Here is a 19,962-nt window from a genome sequence, read left to right as displayed (position 1 = left end):
GTGTGGTGGAGGGTGGGAGTGGGATGTGATGGAGTGATAAAAAAGCCAAGAGATGTAGACTTAATATCAAGTTATTTAGAATTGAAAAATCTTTGCCCTATGTTTATGTTTTGTTGCCAACCTGTTGGCCAATTCATTTCTCAAAATCAATTATATCAGAGGATTGATAGGGAAAAGAAAAATAATAATCATAAATCAATTGGGCTGCTCACTGAATCTGGATAATGCATCATGAAAGGTGGGGATAAATAAAATCACTGGCTAACATGTAACTCGATGCTTGTGATTCTGAGGCAGTGAGACAGAGTAGAGAAGAACATTGACCTCAGAGTGAGACAATCAAGTCTGAATGCCAACTCTATCACTTACTGTCTTAGTAGTTTTGGGAAATGCAATCAATGCCTTTGCACCCCAGTTTTTATCTCTAAAATGGGAGAAAAAACTCTCAGTTTAGAGATAAATGGGAGGATTGTTTCATTACTTAGAGATGAGATGGTCCTGCTTGCTTCAGAGGAATCTCCTAATTGGTGGCTACTTATTGTTTTACTAGTAGAAATACTGTAAGAGAAAACAGAAAATACATTCAAATAGACAACCTTGTACACCCCAAGATGGGGACATTTTATTTACTGGTGGGCCCTAATCTACATTTTTTCTAAAGACAAGTGAAAAGCACCAAGTTTTTGGACCCTTTTTGAGATAAACATAATATATTTGCATCATAGACTTTTACAGTTAATGATATTGAATATGTAACTATTCAATAAATATATTCCTATTTTATATATTAACTAGAGACCCACTGCACGAAGATTCATGCAATAGGCCTTCCTTCCCCTGGCGGCCGGCACCGGTTTTCCTTTGGCACCCGGGACCCAGGCCTTCGCTCTGGCTGCAGCAGAGAAGCTAAACCTCAAGACGAGGCTTCTCTGCTCTGGCCACAGTGGAGAAGCCAAGCCTCTTCAGTCTTCGCTCTGTGCCTGTGTATGCAAATTAACCCATCATATTCACTCCTGACTGGCTGGTGGGTGTCACGGAGGTATAGTCAACTTGCATATTTCTCTTTCATTACTGTAGATAATTTTGTAAAGGAGCAAAGAAGAGACCCTTCCCCAAAGTAAACCAGAAGAATAAAAAACACAACTAAAGTTAAGGATGAAAAAAGAAGACAGGATGAGAAAGGCTACAGAAAACAGAGAAACAGACGAGACAGAAGAGTCACCCAGACCTCCTGGGTCCCCCAGAGCCCCCTCACTGTTTCTATCAGGCAGCCTCCTGCTCTGCCAGCTGCCTCTTCCTTTGCCACTGCAATGGCCTTTCGCCCAGCATACTCCCCACCTCTATAATCTCCTATCCAGCACTTAACCTGACAGTAGACCTGGCATTGCTATGCAGTGCTCTAGGCTATTTCCTCTTAGTTATTTAAAAAACAAAACACACCTACATGTGCATCTGCCATGTAAGGACACCTTTGTCATAGAAATGAGGGAGTACATTTATAGAAAATTGGGATCTTCTCTGTGAATACTTTTTTAGAGATGCCTTTGAGAAACTTAATTAAAGAAAATATGCCAAAGGATAAATAAAATTAAGCCAAGGGGAAAACCCAGGCTCTGAGATGACTAATCCAATTTGTTTGGTCATTCCTTACTGTGTGCTGAGGCCCATCTTCATTGTCTCTCATGTAGAAAGGCTTCAGTGATAATGGATAATTAATGACAAAGACTGGTATGTTGCCACAGTGCTCCACCAGGTATTTTTCATGTTCAGTATACAGATCAACACCCCACTGCAATGAAAAAAAAAAAAAAAAATTACCAAAGGAGAGGACAGAGCTGAAATATACAATGCAGGACCCTGTAAATAACCTGTATCAGTTCTCTCCCTGAGGATCAGCGATGTGTGGAGCTGTCTGCTGAGGTTACACAGATAACTAAACTAGAGAGGTATGTGCTAGCAAGAACATCCACAGGCCTGGAAAGATGAAAGCTGAAACGAGTAGATAAATACCATGCTCTCTGCCCCAGTCTGAGGGAGCAGCATTTAGCAGATGAATAGCATCTGCAAGGGAAAAAAAGTGCGCTTTCCACAGTGTATAAAAACTGACCCAGGATCACAGTTTTATTAATATTGCCTAGAATGCCTTCTACAGTTATGTTCCTAATCTCAGGAAATTAAATGATGAGAGATAAATATTTCTAATATTGAGTCTATCTTTGGCTAGATGGCTTCACTCAGTGAAATTTTTTAAACTAAGAGAGTCAACTGATATATCAGATGCTACTTGATGAATATTTAATAACACGGTTCTTCTATTTATTCAGCAGATACTAATGTGCCTGTTAAATCTCAGGTCCCATGCTAGGTATTGGCTATAGTAAGAAAAATAAGACCCTTAATTTCATGAAGCTTGCAGAGTAGGAGACAAACACTAAATACAAAATTATGCAAAGAAATTAATTGATTATAAATATAACTATTATAGCTTATAAGAGGATCTGACTTAACTGGGGTTGGGACTGGTATAAGGAATAGTTGAAGACAAAGGTATTACTGTACATTCTGAACATTATCTTATTACTCCCACATGTCTGGCAATACCTTAATTATAGGGAAGAAGTACGGGCATAGGAGTGAGAAGACTTGCCTCTAACATTACGTGCATGCTCACCGATGAATCATGTAGCCTCTCTGTACTTATATCTTTGCCAATAAAATAAAGGCATTCTTAAAAAAAAAACTCAAAACAATTCAGTGTTTCCCAAAGTGGATCACAAATGGGAAAACTCTATAAAGTCCAAAAGGAAAAGAAACCTGTTTTATTTGTTGCTTAAACTTACTTGATCATTTAACCTCTTTTGTTTGATACCTGTTAATATCATTTAGAATTTACTTTGGGAAACACTGAACTAGTTGATTTCTATATTAATAGTCTGTAGTTGCCATTCTTTTAAAGGATTTTTATCTTCTTAAACTTGGGAAACTTCTGTATAACCCTTTAGTTACTGCTATTACAAATGATACAATTCTACTTCAAAATTATCGTTCATTATAAATATTTAAACAAGGCTGAGCAAATATAAAAAAAAAGCTAATGTATAGAGGAGCAAATCTTGCACCCTGCCAATAAGAGAAATAAGACTATTTTAAATAATCTATATAATTAAAGCATAATTGCTAATTAGACTGGACAGCCGAACAACCTTTTGGACATCATTTCGGATGTCCTTCCAGACAAAGCTGCACTGGTGGGGGCTGAACAGGCAGGCAGGCAAGCGATTAGGGGCAATCAGGCAGGCAAAGAGATTAGGGGCGATCAGGCAGGCAGGCAAGTGGTTAGGAGCCAGCAGTCCCAGATTGTGAGAGTGATGTCCGACTGCCAGTTTACATCCTCTGAGGGGTCCTGAATTGGGAGAGGATGCAGGCCAGACTGAGAGACACCCTAGTCCCCTCCCCCCCACTTCTCTCACTTCCTCACCCCTCCGCTGCCTATGCACAAATTTTGTGTACCGGGCCTCTAAGTAATAAGGTAAGGATGAGGAAAAACATTTTGATATACACACACACTCAAACATAAATACTACCTCTGGGGTGAAGGTGAAGTTCTGGGGTGCCTGTTTTAAGATCTCCACGGCTTCCGTATAAGAAATGCTGGAGAGAAACGAAAAAGCAGAGGCTATTGTTAACTAATCCACCTAAAAACAATTGGCTATTATTAACTAGTCCACCTGAAAACAAGAAAAGGTCTATTTTCGTAGTCTTTGAGATTATATGAGTATTAAATTATTACAAAGTAATCAGGAAGTAAGGTTTACCTAATCCTATGGGTCTCCTATAAGCATGAAGAGAATGACCATTCAATAACCCCAGTCCTGACCTACTTTCAGTGCACACAGAGTAGATAGTCACTAAGCAAGTAAAGATTTTCTCTGAATTCATGCTATGCCAATGCCGTAATGAACGGTATGAAATATAGAGGCTGAATGAGCAAAAATATTTTCCTAGAACCATCATTCATTCATTCACCCAACAAACATATTGAGCACCTATTCTGTGCAAAGGGTTACTCTAGGCACTGGATATACAATAACTAAAAATGAAGCTCCTGCCTTTATGGAGATATTCATGTATGGTGTGTGTGTGTGTGAGAAAGAGCGAGAGCGAGAGCGAGAGCGAGAGAGAGAGTGAGGGAGAGGGAGAGAGGGAGAGATATTGGGGGTATAGGTGGGAAGTGGGGAGAAAGATAAACAAATAAACAGAGATAATATGATGCTAGGGATCTATTGGTGCTATGAAGAAAAATAAAGCTAGGAAAGTAGACAGAGGATGCTTGAGGATGCTATTTTAGAAAAGATGGTGAAGAAAGACTTCTCTGAGTTGGCGACATCGTAACAGAAACCTGCACAAAGAAGAGAACCATATAAACATCTAGGGGAAGTATTCCAGGCAAAAGGAACAGTGGGTACACAGGCCAGAGTGAGGCCTGAATCTGGCTCATTCAAAGAAGGAGAAGGTCACTGTGACCTAGTATGGAACAAGGGGAAGAATGCCAGGAAATTAGATAGGAGAGGTAGTCACAGGTCAGGTCCTATGAACTTTTTCAGGCCATGGTGAGACCTCTTTAATATATTCTAAGCATTGTGTAAGACTGGTTTAAGAAAAGTATCAGTAAGAAACCTCATGCCTAAAGCAAGCAAAGCCAAAAATTTATTTGAATGATTTGAACAGGTAATATATGCATATAGTGTGTTTTTATTTTATTTTTTTTAAGAAATCATTATGTTTCTCTGACTGGCTTATTCATTTAGCATAATGTTCTCCAGTTCTATCCATGCTGTTGCAAATGGTAAGAATTCGTTCTTTTTTTTACTGCAGTGTAGTATTCCATTGTGTAGATTTACCACAGTTTTTTAATCTACTCATTTGCTGATGGGCACTGAGGCTGTTTCCAAATCTTAGCTATGGTGAATTGTACTGCTATGAACATAGGGGTGCATATATCCAATGGGATAATAAGGACATATATATAATACCTTAATCAGTAAAGAAATTATAAAATAAAGAAATCATTATGTATGAAAGAGTATACATCTTTCTATTCTGCCCCATAGCAACCTAATTTGTTCCTCTCCTTACACAATCACTGTTAAAGGTTTTGGGTAACCTTTCAGCAGGGTTTTTCCCCCAGAGGATTTTATACATCTGTAAGCAAATATCCTATATAACAAAAGCCTAATATGCTAAGTGTCCGGTCATCCAGTCAGCTGTCCAATCAAAGTATAATATGCTAATGACATGCTAAGGCCCCTCAACCGCTTGCTATGATGTGCACTGATCACCAGGAGGCAGATGCTCCGACCAGTAGGTTAGCTTGCTGCTAAGGTCTGGCCGATTGGGATTAAGAAAGATGGGCCAGACATGCCATGGAGCCTTGCCATGGTCCCTCACTGGCTGACCAATCTCCTGTGTCCCTCCCAAGCCCCGATCGTGTACTGATGGGGGTCTCTCGGCCTGGCCTTTGCCTCTCACAATCCAGGACTCCTCAGGGGATGTCGGAGATCCGGTTTTGGCTTGATTCTGCAGGCCAGGCTGAGGCACCCCACTGGTGCATGAATTCATGCACCAGGCCTCTAGTTAATATATAATCCCCCTATAAAAAATATATGGCAGCCATCACATACATACCATACACTCTTACATCGTTATTTATGCAAAAATATATACCATACAGATCTTTCCATATCAGCGTATGAAAAGCGTCTTCATTTTTTGAGCTATTATGTAATATTCTATTTTGTGGATGTATCCTAATTAGTTTTAGCCAGTCATCTATTGGTGGGTATATATTTCAGCTATTTCCAATTTTGCTACTATGAATAATTACTACATATATCTATTTTATGCTACAAATGACTCTCATATACTAATTTTGCAAATGAAAAAAATGAAATTGTTGGTTTAAAGTGTGTTGGCATTTGCAGTTTTGCATATTTTGAGAGATATTGCCAAAGATATTGTTGCCCTTTTACAGGGTTACAATTATGTTCACTAATATATAAAAATGTCAGTTTCCCTAGGTCTTCTGAAACAGCATTTTGGATGATTAAAAACAAAAATCTATAAAGTTCCTCAAGAACTTCAAGCTCAAAAAATAACTTACCCAACACAAACTTATTCTCTAAAGCAGAAATGAAATTCATACTATCATAACTCATCAGAAAGTTGTGTCTTACAGTGTAAATAAAGCCCCCAAAGCTATGTTTTGAGAGATAGCTTTTTTCAAAGATGAAAATTCTATTCAAATTAAAAACTTAGTATTGAATAACAGGTAATTTCTAAGTAAGAATGATGTTGGTGTTGGCAGTAGGAATAATTTTTAAACAAGCATCCTCTAGAGGGGAAACTGAAGCTTAGAAAGGATCAGTAAGTTGCTAAAAATGACTCATGTGACTACCCTGTTTCCCCGAAAATAAGACAGTGTCTTATATTAATTTTTGCTCCAAAGATGCACTAGGTCTTATTTTCCCATGAAGAAGAATACGGTACACATTTATTGTTAAATGAAAATAAAGGAAATTTGTTACCTGTATACGGTACGGTAGCACGGTAGTTGTCAACACAAACCAGACAAACTGTGAATCCTACAGTATCAAGAATTTACTCATTTATTCAATGACAATATGCCATCATCTTCTGGAACATCATCATAACAATCCAATTCCTGAATTTCCTGGCGAATTTCTTGTGACTCCATTTCTTTCAGAACCAGTGGACCAAATCTCTCATGCTTAGCCTAGGGGGGCCCTTATTTTTTGGGGGATGCCTTATATTTCACTCAGAAGGAAACCTGTAAGTAGGTCTTATTTTCGGAAGATGTCTTATTTTTGGGGAAACACGGTAGTAAACTCTGGTTTGCTGAATAGAGTCTAAGCTTCTAACTGCTAAGATAATGTCAAAATCACTCGGAGTCTCATATGTTCAATAAAAACAAGAGATGTGGGTTTTCCCTCTGACTCTACTATCACCCACTAGTTATGTAAATCACCCCACCTTAATGGAAGCGTTTTATACATTTTTTGTAATGTGGTATACAAACATTAAACATTTTAGTGTTTTTACTTGTAAGCAAGGAGACTGGATTATATTACCTAAAGTTCTTTCCTGCCCAGACATCCTGTTGTTCTATTCTATCATTATCATGCTGAGAAATGCAAGAGCAATCAAAAAGAATGTTGTACCATTGATGTTACTGCTCCATTTTTAAGAAAAATGATTCTCATGTCCAAATGTCTCTTGCTTTTTCTGGACATGCTCCTTCCACACCTCAAGTTGAGGCAGAACTTTCAAGTTCAAATTACAGTTCTGATACTGAATATCCTTAATGACCCTCTTAAATTTCTCTACTAATTTTTCTTGATATGTACACAGGTTATTTCCTCTCCTTTCCAGGAACTTTCCAAAGTGCTTAGAGGAGAGGAAGAGAAGACATTGTGGAATTGCATGGTATAGTATCCAAACATCTTCTTTGAGTTGGTTCTTTATCTATCGAACGGCAATAAGAACTACTCACAGAGTTGTTGTGAAGATAAAATGAACCATTAATATCTGTAAAATTATCACAGGCCCATACTCAATGAATGGTGGATATATTTTTCCTTTATCTAAGAACTAGTGCATTAAATAGGAGCTACATTACTTCTCTTAATATCTTCTCCCTGGTTTTCCGTCACCAGCACTAATTTCTTCAGATGTCCAAATTACCTGTTTCCTTATCTATTTAATTACTACTTCTATCAATACGCTTATGTCCAGAACACTTCTCTAAACTCTACATCTATGCACTCAAACTGCCTACCCAGCAGCTATAACTGGATATCTGAAAAGATTCTCAGTCTTAAAATGATCCCTAATGATAAGGATTTCGATATCATCCCCTTTCTCCCCCTAACCCTTGCTAATCTTAAGGCTTTCCCAATCTCAGTTAATGCCAGCTTCAATTTTACAGCGGTATGGGACAAAAGCATTGAAGTCACCCTTGACTCTTCTATCTCCTTCTCCCTCTCAGCAAATCCTGTTTTCTCTATCTTTAAAATATATCTAGAATAGGAAAATCTCTCTCTACCTCCATTGCCACTATCCTGATCTGTGAATGTTGATTTTATATGTCAATTTGGCTGGGCTACGGTACCCAGATATTTAATCAAACATTATTCAGGAAGTTTCTATAAATGTGTCTTTTGTATGAGATTAACATTTAAATCTGTGGTCTCTGAGTAAAGCAGTTTACCTCCATAATGTGGGTAGGTCATATCTAGTCAGTCAGAGGCCTTAATAGACTACATGTTTAACTTCCTTATCTTGTTTTTTATTTTTATTTTTATTTTTTTTTTCCCTTTCCCCAATAGTTTTATTTATTTATTTATTTTTAATGTTTTTATTTTTCATATTATTACAAATGTTCCTTCCCCCCCCCCCCCACCATTGCTCTCCTCCACCAGGTTCCCACCCCACCCTCTGCCCTTTCCCTCTCCCCATTGTCCTCATCCATAGGTGCACAGTTTATGTTCAGTCTCTTCCCACGCCCCCCTCTCCCCTTTTCCCCAAGAATCGTCAGTTCACTCCCCTTCCATACCTCTGATTCTATTATATTCAACAGTTAATATTGTTCATCAGATTTTTTTAATTTCCTTGGTTTTTAGATTCACTTGTTGATAATTACGTATTTGTTGTTCATAATTTTTATCTTTGTTTACTTTCTCTTCTGAAAGAACCCCCTTCAGCAATTCATATAATTCTGGTTTGGTGGTGATGAACTCCTTTAGCTTTTTTTTATTAGTGAAGCTCTTTATCTGGCCTTCGATTCTGAATGATAGCTTTGCTGGGTAGCTTATTTTTGGCTGTAGGTTCTTGCTATTCATCACCTTGAATGTTTCTTGCCATTCCCTTCTGGCCTGCATGGTTTCTGTTGAGAAGTCAGCTGACAATCGTATAGGTGCTCCTTTATAAGTTACTACCTTCTTTGCTCTTGCTTCTTTTAATATTCTCTCTTTATCTTTTGCTCTTGGAATTTTAATAATGATGTGTCTCGGTGTGGTCCTCTTTGGATTCCTTTTGTTTGGAGTTCTGTGCGCTTCCTGGACTTGTAAGTCAAATTCTTTCACCAGGTGGGGGAAGTTTTCTGTCACTATTTCTTTCAGTATGTTTTCGATATCTTGCTCTCTCTCATCTTCTGGAACCCCCATAATTCTGATGTTGGTTCGCTTGAAGTTGTCCCAGAGGTTTCTTACATTATCTTCAATTTTCTGGATTCTCTTGCCTTCTAGCTTCTGTGGAGGAGTGTCTTCTGGCTCTTTATGTTCCAAATCTTTGACTTGATTCTTGCGATCTTCCCTTCTGTTTTTAGGACTCTGTAGAATATTTTTTATTTTAGACAATGTATTCTTTATTTCTTGTTGATCCCTTATCATTTCTTGTTGACTCCTTATTAATTCTAGTTGATCTCTTTTCATATCCTCATAGGCCTTATCCATCTTTTCTAGGAAATTCTTGAAAAACCTTATAAGCGTAGATTTGAACTCTATATCCAGACGCTTTTTGTCCTCCATTTCTTTCGTTTGTGATCTATTTTGTTGTCGCATTTCGCAGTTACAGATGGGACGGGGTTTCAGGGTGGAGCCTGCAGCTTTGGCTTCCGTCAGCCCCGCCCTATGCGGGTCCTTCAGTGCTCGCTGCCAGCGCCTCTGAGAGAAAGGTGCCCTCGATTTTCGCCTGCTGCCAAACAGTCTATGCTCTCCCACAATGAGCCTGGTATTGGGGTTCAGTTCAGTTGGAAGTGGAGTTGGAGGTGGCGTTCAGAGCAGTCTGGAGCCCCAGTCTCCTTCCCACCAGGGCAATCCCACGGCACAGCCGACCGTCCCTTCTCTGGGGGCAGTGTGCGCACCTCCGGGACCTCCTTTCTCCGCTACCCCGGGGTTCCGACTTACAGCCCGGCTCCCTATGGCTGAGCCTGGGTCCCCGGGGTCTGGCCCAGAACTGGGGTTCAGAGCAGTCAGGGGCCCAGCACAGTCGGAGTGTTTATCTCCTTCCCGCTAGGGAACGCCCGCCAGGCACTCGGCCTCCCTCCTCTCCGGCTCCGTCCTCTTCGCGTGCGCCGCGTGTCTCCGTACCTTAGGCTTTTACAGCTCCTCCGTGCTTCCTTCTGGTTTTCTCCTTGCTTCTTGTTGTAGGATTTCCAGTCAGTCGACTTTCCTGTAGTTCTGGGTAATGTCCATTTTATATTTTAGTTGTATTTTATTAAAATTGTTGTGTGCGGCTGCGGCTAGTTGCCTACCCGAGCAGCCATCTTGGATTCTCCCTTATCTTGTTTTTTAGCTATTATCACCTCCACCAGAAATGTAAGCTCAATGAAGGCAGGGAGTTTTATCTGCCTTTTCACTGCTTTAATACAGTGTTTATGGTCCTGGCACTGCTCTCCAGCGAGAAGGATGTGGCGTCAGCAGGTTCCAAGAGATTCAAACTCCATAAGGGATGATAGAAGTTGTTCACAAAGATGGACCATGTGGGAAAGAAAGAGCTTGTGCAAGTGCAACGTTGATGACACGATTGGGGACCTTAAGAAGCTGGCTGTAGCCCAAACTGGTACCCTTTAGAACAAGATCATACTAAAAAGTGATACACGATTTTTAAGGACCACATTTTTCTGGGATGAACCTGGAGCTTTATTACCCTTTATTACCAACAGAGCATAATCCTCCCCTCCAACCTGCGCCTACTGTCCCCTTTCCTCCTATCCTTACTTCCCACATTGGTATAGATGATTGTTTTTAAAAAGTCATGTTAATAAAAACTTAGAAGCAGGAAAAAAAAAAAAAAAGACAGTTTATAGATTCTAGAACAATGCCTGGTACATAGTAAGTATTCAATATAAACTTAAGTGAAAGAAAAAAACCTAAAAAGTCCTCACTTATACTTCATTGACTTTCCATTCTCTATCGCACAATGGCTGACTATTTTTCTTCTTTTCTGAGCCCACTTCTGTTGCCTCACTAATCATCAGGATCAGGGTCTCATCAACACTTTTACCTTGTAGCCTAAGGGTCTGCCAAGCATGTCAAACTCAAAGGCTAACAGAGGCCAAATAAACAAGGCATGCAGCCCATACATGCTTGGACTGATACCTAAAATTCTCAACTCAGTCAATCTGCCAAATTATTATATTCCCTTCCTCAAGGACGGGATGAAGTCTTTATTAAAACAAAAACTTCCCTAACCTAAAGATTGCAGGTGAAGAATGATATTAATTTATTTTTCAGAAGCAATTTTATTCTCTTCTAATGTCCAACTTCCTGCACATACTGTAAATACACTGAATACTGTCTTATATGCCTCTTTGATTAATATGGTTGGTGAAATAAGTATAAGTAATACTTAAATAGAATTATAGTGGAAATAAGGCAATAATATATGTTACGCTTTTAAAAAGTGGCAAAAAAGTTTAGAATACATTATCAGGTTTTAGCAAGTGATGGTAAAGAAAAGGGAAGACTGAGAGACAGACATTACATGTATGAATTTTAAGGTTTTTTTTTCTTTTTAATCCTTGCCCCGGGATATTTTTCCACTGATTTTTAGAGAGAGGGAAAGACAGAGAAACACACATATGAGAGAAACATATTGATTGGTTGTCTCCTGCATGAGCCCAGACCAGGTGCTGGGCCTGAGAGGAGCCTGCAACCAAGGTACATGACCTTGACTGGAATCGAACCCGGGATCTTTGGGTCCACAGAACGACATTCTATCCACTGAGCCAAATCAACTAGGGCTTAAGTTTGTTTTTAATGAGCCAATTTTGATTTCTAAAGTTAGTATTAGTTTGAATTGCATTAATACAGTTAATAATTACTATGTTCATTTATATTGCTATAATTTATTCATTCATTTATTAATGAAACATTGATTACTGACTATGAACCAGAAACAAGAGCTATAAAAATAATTAAAATATAGATCTTTCATGAGTTTAGGGAGTGTGATAAGCAGTTATATAAGCAAAAAAATTAATACAGTGTGATAAATGATGCTAAAGTATGAAAACAGTTCAGAGAAAGTGTAAATATCTACTTACGTTAAAAAGTTGTTTTTTAACATATGTTCTAATCTGTCCTTGGTAAGAAAAGAGAAAAAAGAAAATTTATTGTTAACTGTAATTGTATTCATTAGATATTAACATATTTAAAAAGTGGATGTGCTGGGCTTTATTTACCAAATGAATTACCTTTTGGCCAGGAGCAATGAATCTGTGGCAGAGCGCAACATCCTCGGGACAGCTGGCGAGAACCATCGCTGTGACGGACTTGAAGAGCCCCTCCATGACCTGAGAGCAATGACAGAAAGGCCTGACTTGGGAGCCACTTTATGCGTAGGACCTGTTGAGGGTATTGGAAGCATTGGTTCCAGGTTTAGCAACTATCAATTGGTCAGGCCACCTCGTCCTGAATGCACTACAGCAAGTTCAGTTTCCCAGATTGATTAGAGGAGGAATTGCAACTTTTCAGAGGGGGAAAAATGAGACAGAATAAGTTTACATCTTTTGTCAACAGCTTCATTACAGATATTGAAATTGGATGTCAAATAAACGGCTAAAACTGATTGATGCCTCTCTAAATTTCAATATACTCACTTATAGAATCATAGCAACAACAGTACTTAGCTTGCAGGATTGTTGTAAGAGCTAAATGAAATAATACATGTAGAAGATTTAGCTTAGTACCCAGCCCACAGAAGCACAACAAATATTAGTTATGAAGAGTGAGATACTTTTAAAAGTGTTTCATTCAGTCACTGGTAAAGGAAAGTAAACTTTAAAAGCAGAGAGGCAATAGCTATATCTAAATATATATACATTTTTGCTTTTCTAAAGCATAAAGCAAAAAATAACAAATCATTATATAACAGAAATCAGCATACACAACTGTAAACCTACTTTTGCCTCCCTGTGATAAGAATTCATTCTATCAGAAGTGCCAATAGAAACCTCATGGGGAAAACTTGTTCGTAGAAGAAGAAAGTGACTGAAATGGAAAATATTTCTAAAATATTTTTAACGCAAACTAAAATTATTTGCTTAGCCGAAACCGGTTTGGCTCAGTGGATAGAGCGTCAGTCTGTGGACTGAGGGGTCCCAGGTTCGATTCCGGTCAGGGGCATGTGCAGGGGTTGCGGGCATGACCTAGGTGGGGGGTGTGCAGGAGGCGGCTGGTCAATGTTTCTCTCTCATCGATGTTTCTGGCTCTCTATCCCTCTCCCTTCCTCTCTGTGAAAAATCAATAAAATATATTTTAAAAAATAAAAATAAAATTATTTGCTTAAAGTCAATGAAATCATAATAGGCCTTTCAAATGTCATACTCGTAAAGATACATGCATTTATTAAGCATAGGCTGCCTCTCTGGCATCACTGGTGAATCCTATCAAGGCTGCAAATGCAGGGAGTGTGTGTTTGTATGTGTGTGGGGAGTGAGGATGAGGGGTTGGGGGGCATAAGCGTTTAACTGAAGTAATATAATATGACTGGATGTAACGAAGTATTTAATTACCAAGTGATAACCTGATATATTTATTCATACATAATACTTTTATATTTATATATACTTTACATTTTTATATTTGGAAATATATATGGATACATAATAATAGAAGTAAGGAATAATTGGACAAAAGAAGAGCAAAAGGAGGCCAAAGATCTTTTACCTTGAGGCTGTATCTCCTTCACTCTAGCAACGAGATAAAGAAATCACTAAGTAACTAAATGATTTATGAAGAGTCATATCTTCAATTACTAAAAAAAGCCGATGCATATTGGGAGGAAAAAAAGAACAGGTAGGTTGGACAGTGAGCCTGCACCGTTGAGGGACACAGTATACCTATCAGTAAATCAGTAAGATGAAGACTTTGACCACTGGAGCAGTTAAATCGGTGTCTTTCATGAGCAGTAAATTTCCATTTGAAGAAGTAAATCATTGGCTTCTCTAACCTTGACTTTCAGACTATGCTCTATAAATATATTTGAAGGAAAAAGAAACATAACTGAAGGATCAGCATAACCCTCAGATGTTTTTAAAGGTATATTACTCAATGGCTCTAAAATAGTGACATGTAATTGCTATACCTCATGAGGAGAAAAATCCATTGTTACAATATTTTAATTTAATATTTAAGAGACTGCTTTTCATCAGGATAATAATTCCCACAGAATGTAATTTATAAAAGGAAGAAAAGTTAAGAACAGCAGGAGATCACTTTTGAGGGAGCATATTTTTTTGACTTATATTTATGAGAAAAGTTTATATTTTAATTAATCCAATCATTCAACAGTATATGTGCTAAGTCCCACTCAGTGTAGTACCAAATATGTTAATTATAGAATATATAATTATGAAGCAAATATTATAAAGTTTAATAAATTCTAACATAATTTATGTATTGTTTTTGTAACTGTTCCCTCTGGACTCTACTTTGGGGCAGCGGAGACAGGGTCAAGGCAGAATAGGGAGGTAAAAAGTATGGTTCTGTTCCTTAATACTCTCATTGCCCAAGTGAAAGAGTAAGAGAGAATTGTGTTGTGGGCTCAAACTGAAAGCAGCTTGAGGAATTTACTGACTCCATGTGAGGCTCAGACCTGAATCGCTACAATCTAGAAAGGGGTTACTCAACAGTTTTAATATTGATATTTTTTGCCAGAGAATTATTTGTTGGGGGGAGAGGGCTGTGTGCTGTGGGATGCTGAACAGCATTCCTAGTCTACTCACTAGATGTCATTAGCAACCACTCCCAACCTACTCTCTAGTGATCTAGAATAGGGGTGTCGAACTCAATCAGAGAAGGGGCCAAAATCTAAAATCCAGCCTAAATCGCGGGCCGAATGGTTTACTGAACAGTCATAAACTGACAATGTCATAAACTGACAGCGGAGTGCAGTGATGACAGCGCGGTGCGGGCCACATTGCAAGGCCTGGCGGGCTGGATTTGGCCCGCGGGCCTTGTGTTTGACACATGTGATCTAGAACAATAGTGGGAGATATAAAAGGGGTAGGAAATGGATACTATGGCATGTGGCCAGAACAGCCCTTCAGAACCAAGAGTTTTCTCTGCTGGGAATATTAACTGCTGTTGGTTCATGGTCGAGTCCCTCTTCAGGAATGGTCCAGGCCAAGAGTGCTCTCTTACCGTGGTACCTCTTCCCAATGACTGGTTGATGGGGGGAAGCACAAAAGCCCACCTCTTGCCTTCATATGGGACAATATTCCAGCTCCAAAGCTTCTCACAGAGCTGGCTAAGGCCTCTGTTTGTAAATGCATCACAGTTCCACTTCTGCCCAGCACTTCTCCCTCTGCCCAGTGCTGCTTTCTTCCTTCCCCTACAGGTGTTCTCTAGAGCATTCCTCAACCCCCCAGTGCTAATCTCTGATTTAGAGCTTGCTTATTAGAAAATACAACCTAAGACAGGATGATCAAATAGTGAGTCCATTCTGTTTGGTGGTATATTTAGTATTTATGTTTCAAGTGGAATTGGGTCATTTACTGGGTGAATAATAATAGAAGAGATATAAATGAATGAAAGTGATAGCTGATAAAATTGCTAAAATAAACATCTTGTAATTACAAATCCAAACTAAGATGTTAACCAAAATGGTACTGAGTAGAGAATTCATAATAACAATAGTAAATAATTTCTGGGTCCTTGCTAAGTGCCATGAACTATGCTAAGTACCTTATATATATATATATATCTGTCTAATCCTCTAACCAGTGGTTGCCAACCTTTCGAACCTCATGGACTTCTGGTTGGTGACTGCTGTTCTGAACTATCCTATGAAGTAAGCATTATTTCCCATTTTATAGATGAGGAAACTGAGGCTCAGAGAAATTAAGCCCCTTGCTTCAAGTCACATAGCAAGGAACTGATGAACAAATCCTGGTCCATTCCACTCCAGAACTTGTGTTTTCCATCTGGATTATGGCCACAACCTCCTAAAAGGACTACCATCCCTATTTCTATCTCACTCTAAATCATTTTTCATATTGCTGCTAGAGAGATTTTTCTAAATTATAACTCTGACCATGGCCTTTCCCAGAGAGAACTCCTTCTCCTTTACCTTTTGGATTAAATTCAAACTCCTAAGCATGGCATTTCTCCATTCTCATCCCTTGCCTCCTGTGGATGCTTTCTAATATAGTTATATAGAAATTCCCCTAACCATAAAGATGTTTTATTTGTTTGCCTACGAAATGACAAGGGCTACTATTCACTGGGCCTGCAATGTGTCAGATCTTGTGCTTTACACTGTATACAATGTTTCTTTTACTCCTCACAACAACCTTATGAAATAGGTACTATTAGTCTCATTTTACAATTGAGGAAGTTAAAGATCACCAAGGTTGGGTAACATCATAACCAAGGTAAGGGCAAACCTGTAATATGAACTTAAATGTCTAGCTCTTGTACTAAAGGCATTCTATAGATGTTTATTAAATTAATTAGTTTTCTATCTTCTTCATCCTATGAACACCTTGCAATGCACAGATGTAAAAAATGTATACAGAAGCATTTTAATGTTACAGGTGCCTGACATTTAGAATCTATTTAAAATTTGTGTACCTACCTGCATGATATCTTGAAGGCTCTCAACAAAAGAGATCTCGGCTTCTACCATATAAAACTCTGACAGGTGTCTCCGGCTCTGAGAATTCTCAGCTCGAAATGTTGGGCCAAAGGTAAACACTTGAGTAAAAGCTCTGCAATTCAAGATTAAGAGTATAAAAATAGGATCACATGATTAATTTTAAGTATTTAAAATACTCAGTGATGCCGAAACTGGTTTGGCTCAGTGGATAGAGCGTCAGCCTGCAGACTCAAGGGTCCCGGGTTCGATTCCGGTCAAGGGCATGTACCTTGGTTGCGGGCACACCTCCAGTAGAGGGTGTGCAAGAGGCAGCCTGTTGATGACTCTCTCTTATTGATGTTTCTAACTCTCTATCCCTCTCTCTTCCTCTCTGTAAAAAAATCAATAAACTATATTTAAAAATAAATAAATAAAAAGTAAAATACTCAGTGAGCTCTTGAAAGAAAAAAAAAAGTTTTTGGCCTCTGTCTTGTCCACAAATGCATACATATTAGCTGCTGTATTTCCTTAATGGTTGATAATAATAGTTTCATTAAAAGGGTTACATTTATAGAAACTATTTTATCCTGAAGGAATTTGCAAATGCTTTACAAACCCTATGGCTCACTAAATATAGAATGATAACCACCTCTGGGTGCACTCCACTGCAGCTGCCTTAAACAGCAGGCAACTACATGTCACAGCAATCAAAAACAAAGTAAACGAAAAACACCACAGCCCAAGAAGCTACACAGAGAATCTAGATAGTAACAGTTAAAATTAGAATTTCATGTCAATAAAGTGGGCTTATTATTTTTTTAATATATGAAAAAATAATATCAGATATGTATGGTGATTTGCCTTGTTCAAAGCCTACCCAATCACCCCAGTTTCAATTAATGCTGAGTGAGCACTAAAATTTGGAGGTAAGGATGGATTTTGAAAAACTGTCTACTTTATCCACTGGTTTTAAAAAGAAGTATAGCTCAATAATCCCAATATAAAAAAAGGTATTTTTAAATTCCTACAGAAGTGGACCTTACATCTGAATTCATTCTTTAACACGTATAGTCTCCTCAGAAACAGAGCAATAACTGAGATTAGGTCAAACATATAGGACGTAATGATTATTTATTGAGGACTATATAATCTTTGAATTTTAAGGTTTTGCTATGGAAAAAGAAGAGGTGTGGGGTTCTTCAGCTTTTTTTACTTGTCTGTCATCAGTCAAATAACATCAGAAAATAGGGCAGAAAATAAATGCATTGTGAATATACATACAAGTTTTAAATTTATCTATTTGGAGATAGACTAAGAAGCAAAACAGTAAAACAATTATAGTGGAAATAAAAAGATTTATGCTTTCTTTCACAAAAGGCCATTTGAGTTAACACTGTTAAGCGCCCAGCCTGTTTTGTCTTCTGGATGGAAGTATAGTGGCAGTCACCAGTGACTGACAGGGCGCTTAATGTATTAAGGCTTAGTTGGTAAGAAGCTTAGGAATTTATGTTTTGGTTCTACAGTCATCTTACTGAGACCATGATCAGTTGACCTCTAAGAACTTTGGTTTCTTATGGAAAAATAAACAGTAAGAACTCAAAAATATTCCTATGGCAACCTCTTTCCCAAGATTTAGACCCGCCTATTAGAATGTCCTTGAAAACACTAAACCTACCTTGTCCCCATAAACAAACAAAAGACAAACAAAAATGGACGATCCTGATTCTAGCCAGTTTGGCTCAATGGATAGAGCCTCGGCCTGCAGACTGAAGGGTCCCGGGTCAAGGTTACATCCCGCAATTGCAAGCTCCTCACCAGCCTGGGTCCTGGTCAGGGCGTGTGCAGGACGCAACCAATCGATGTGTTTCTCTCACATCAATGTTTCTCCTCTCTGTCTTTCCCTCTCTCTTCCACTTTCAATAGAAAAAAATATCATTGGGTGAGGATTTAAAAAAAGGACAATCCTGCTTTTCCTTTTACATTCCCCCCAATTCTGCTAATTTCAGTTAGTCCACCTAGTCACTCCAATCATACCCCCCACTTCTTCCCCACTGCCCACATTTCCTGTATCATTTTGATTGAGTATAACATTATATTGTTCACACTTCGGAAAGCTCTCTGAAATCTAGAGACTTCGCTTTATCTCTACAGATACTGTCTTGTGTGTAAATAAACTCTTGTGTGTTTTACTTAGAAACCTAAGAAAGATTTTAACTGGTATCTGCCACTTTATCATTCTTCCTCCAGCCCCAAACTACTACAAGTTTTCAAACTCAAATCTGATTATCTCAGCCCTAATTTTAAAATCCTTCAAAGGACAATATTCAAACTCCTAACTCTGACTCAACTGCCTTTCACAAAGCCTTTTCTCCAATGAAGGCATTCTCCTTACCCGGCATACCCTGCACGTTAGGCCTCTGCACAGGCTGTTCCCTGCTCTCTGATGCCCATCCTTTCTCCTCTCTCTCCAAAAGGCAAATTCCCATCTATCCTTCAAGACTTGGTTCAAATGTCACTTTCTCTTTGTAACCTTGCTACAGAGCCCAGAATTGAGCATTCCCTCCTTTTTATGACTATGAAAATTGTTTAATATATTTATTATACAGAACATATCACTCTGAAATGCAATTATATACACTGAATGGCCAGATTATGATGATCTCTTAACAGGTAATATTCTGGCCACTCAGTATATATATAGTAGAGGCCAGGTGCATGAATTCGTGCATGGGTGGGGTCCGGCCAGCCTGGCCAAGGGAAGGGAACATGGGCGTTTGGCCAACCTGCCTACTGGTCTAATTCCTGGTCAAGGGGACAGTTTGCATATTAGCCTTTTATTATATAGGATATACACTGAGAGACCAGATTATTATGTGTTCAGAGATCATAATAATCTGGCCACTCAGTGTATATCGGTATCTTTCTCCTCCAGATATGAAATTTTCCAGAGCAGGAGTAAAGCTTTATTCATATTTGCATCTCCAGTGCCCAAGATAAAACAGGTGCTGAAGTTGAATGAATGAGGACTAATGATGATGATGTCAGGCTTGCTCAGTTGTAAAAAAAGAAAAACATCCTCGTAAACAGCAACATTACAACCATGTACAGAAAAATATGCAGATATACAGGGAGGGTTTAAAAAGTAGGTTTACAGTTGTGAGTATGTGAATTATCTAACAGTGTTTCCCAAACTTTTGACATATGTACTCCTTCTATAATTTTCCTAACACCGAGTACCTCTCGTACTCATGAGAACGTAGAATTAGGCGCAGCTAAGCACGGTGCAGTGCATATCCCCACCAA

The 19,962-nt window shown here is 38.6% G+C and overlaps 1 protein-coding gene across 3 annotated transcripts in view; it reads right to left on the bottom strand.

Annotated features, from left to right (window-relative positions):
• The window catches only part of NARS2 (asparaginyl-tRNA synthetase 2, mitochondrial), a 112,777-nt gene that overhangs the window by 22,219 nt on the left and 70,596 nt on the right, over positions 1 to 19,962 (bottom strand). For 2 of the 3 annotated variants that reach the window (XM_084894434.1, XM_084894435.1), the window contains 5 exons: positions 16,660 to 16,792; positions 12,275 to 12,373; positions 12,125 to 12,162; positions 3,585 to 3,651; positions 1,652 to 1,789 (listed from right to left, as the gene is read on the bottom strand). In XM_084894434.1, the coding sequence (XP_084750560.1) occupies positions 1,652 to 1,789; positions 3,585 to 3,651; positions 12,125 to 12,162; positions 12,275 to 12,373; positions 16,660 to 16,792 (475 nt within the window). The remainder of the gene's footprint in view (positions 1 to 1,651; positions 1,790 to 3,584; positions 3,652 to 12,124; positions 12,163 to 12,274; positions 12,374 to 16,659; positions 16,793 to 19,962) is intronic. The other variant, XM_084894436.1, reaches the window with a different exon arrangement.

Source organism: Pipistrellus hanaki (genome assembly GCF_964339955.1).
Source record: "Pipistrellus hanaki genome assembly, chromosome: 9".
NCBI lineage: Eukaryota > Metazoa > Chordata > Mammalia > Chiroptera > Vespertilionidae > Pipistrellus > Pipistrellus hanaki.
Note: the sequence above shows the minus strand (reverse complement) of the source record. Positions and strands in the feature narration are given on the sequence as shown.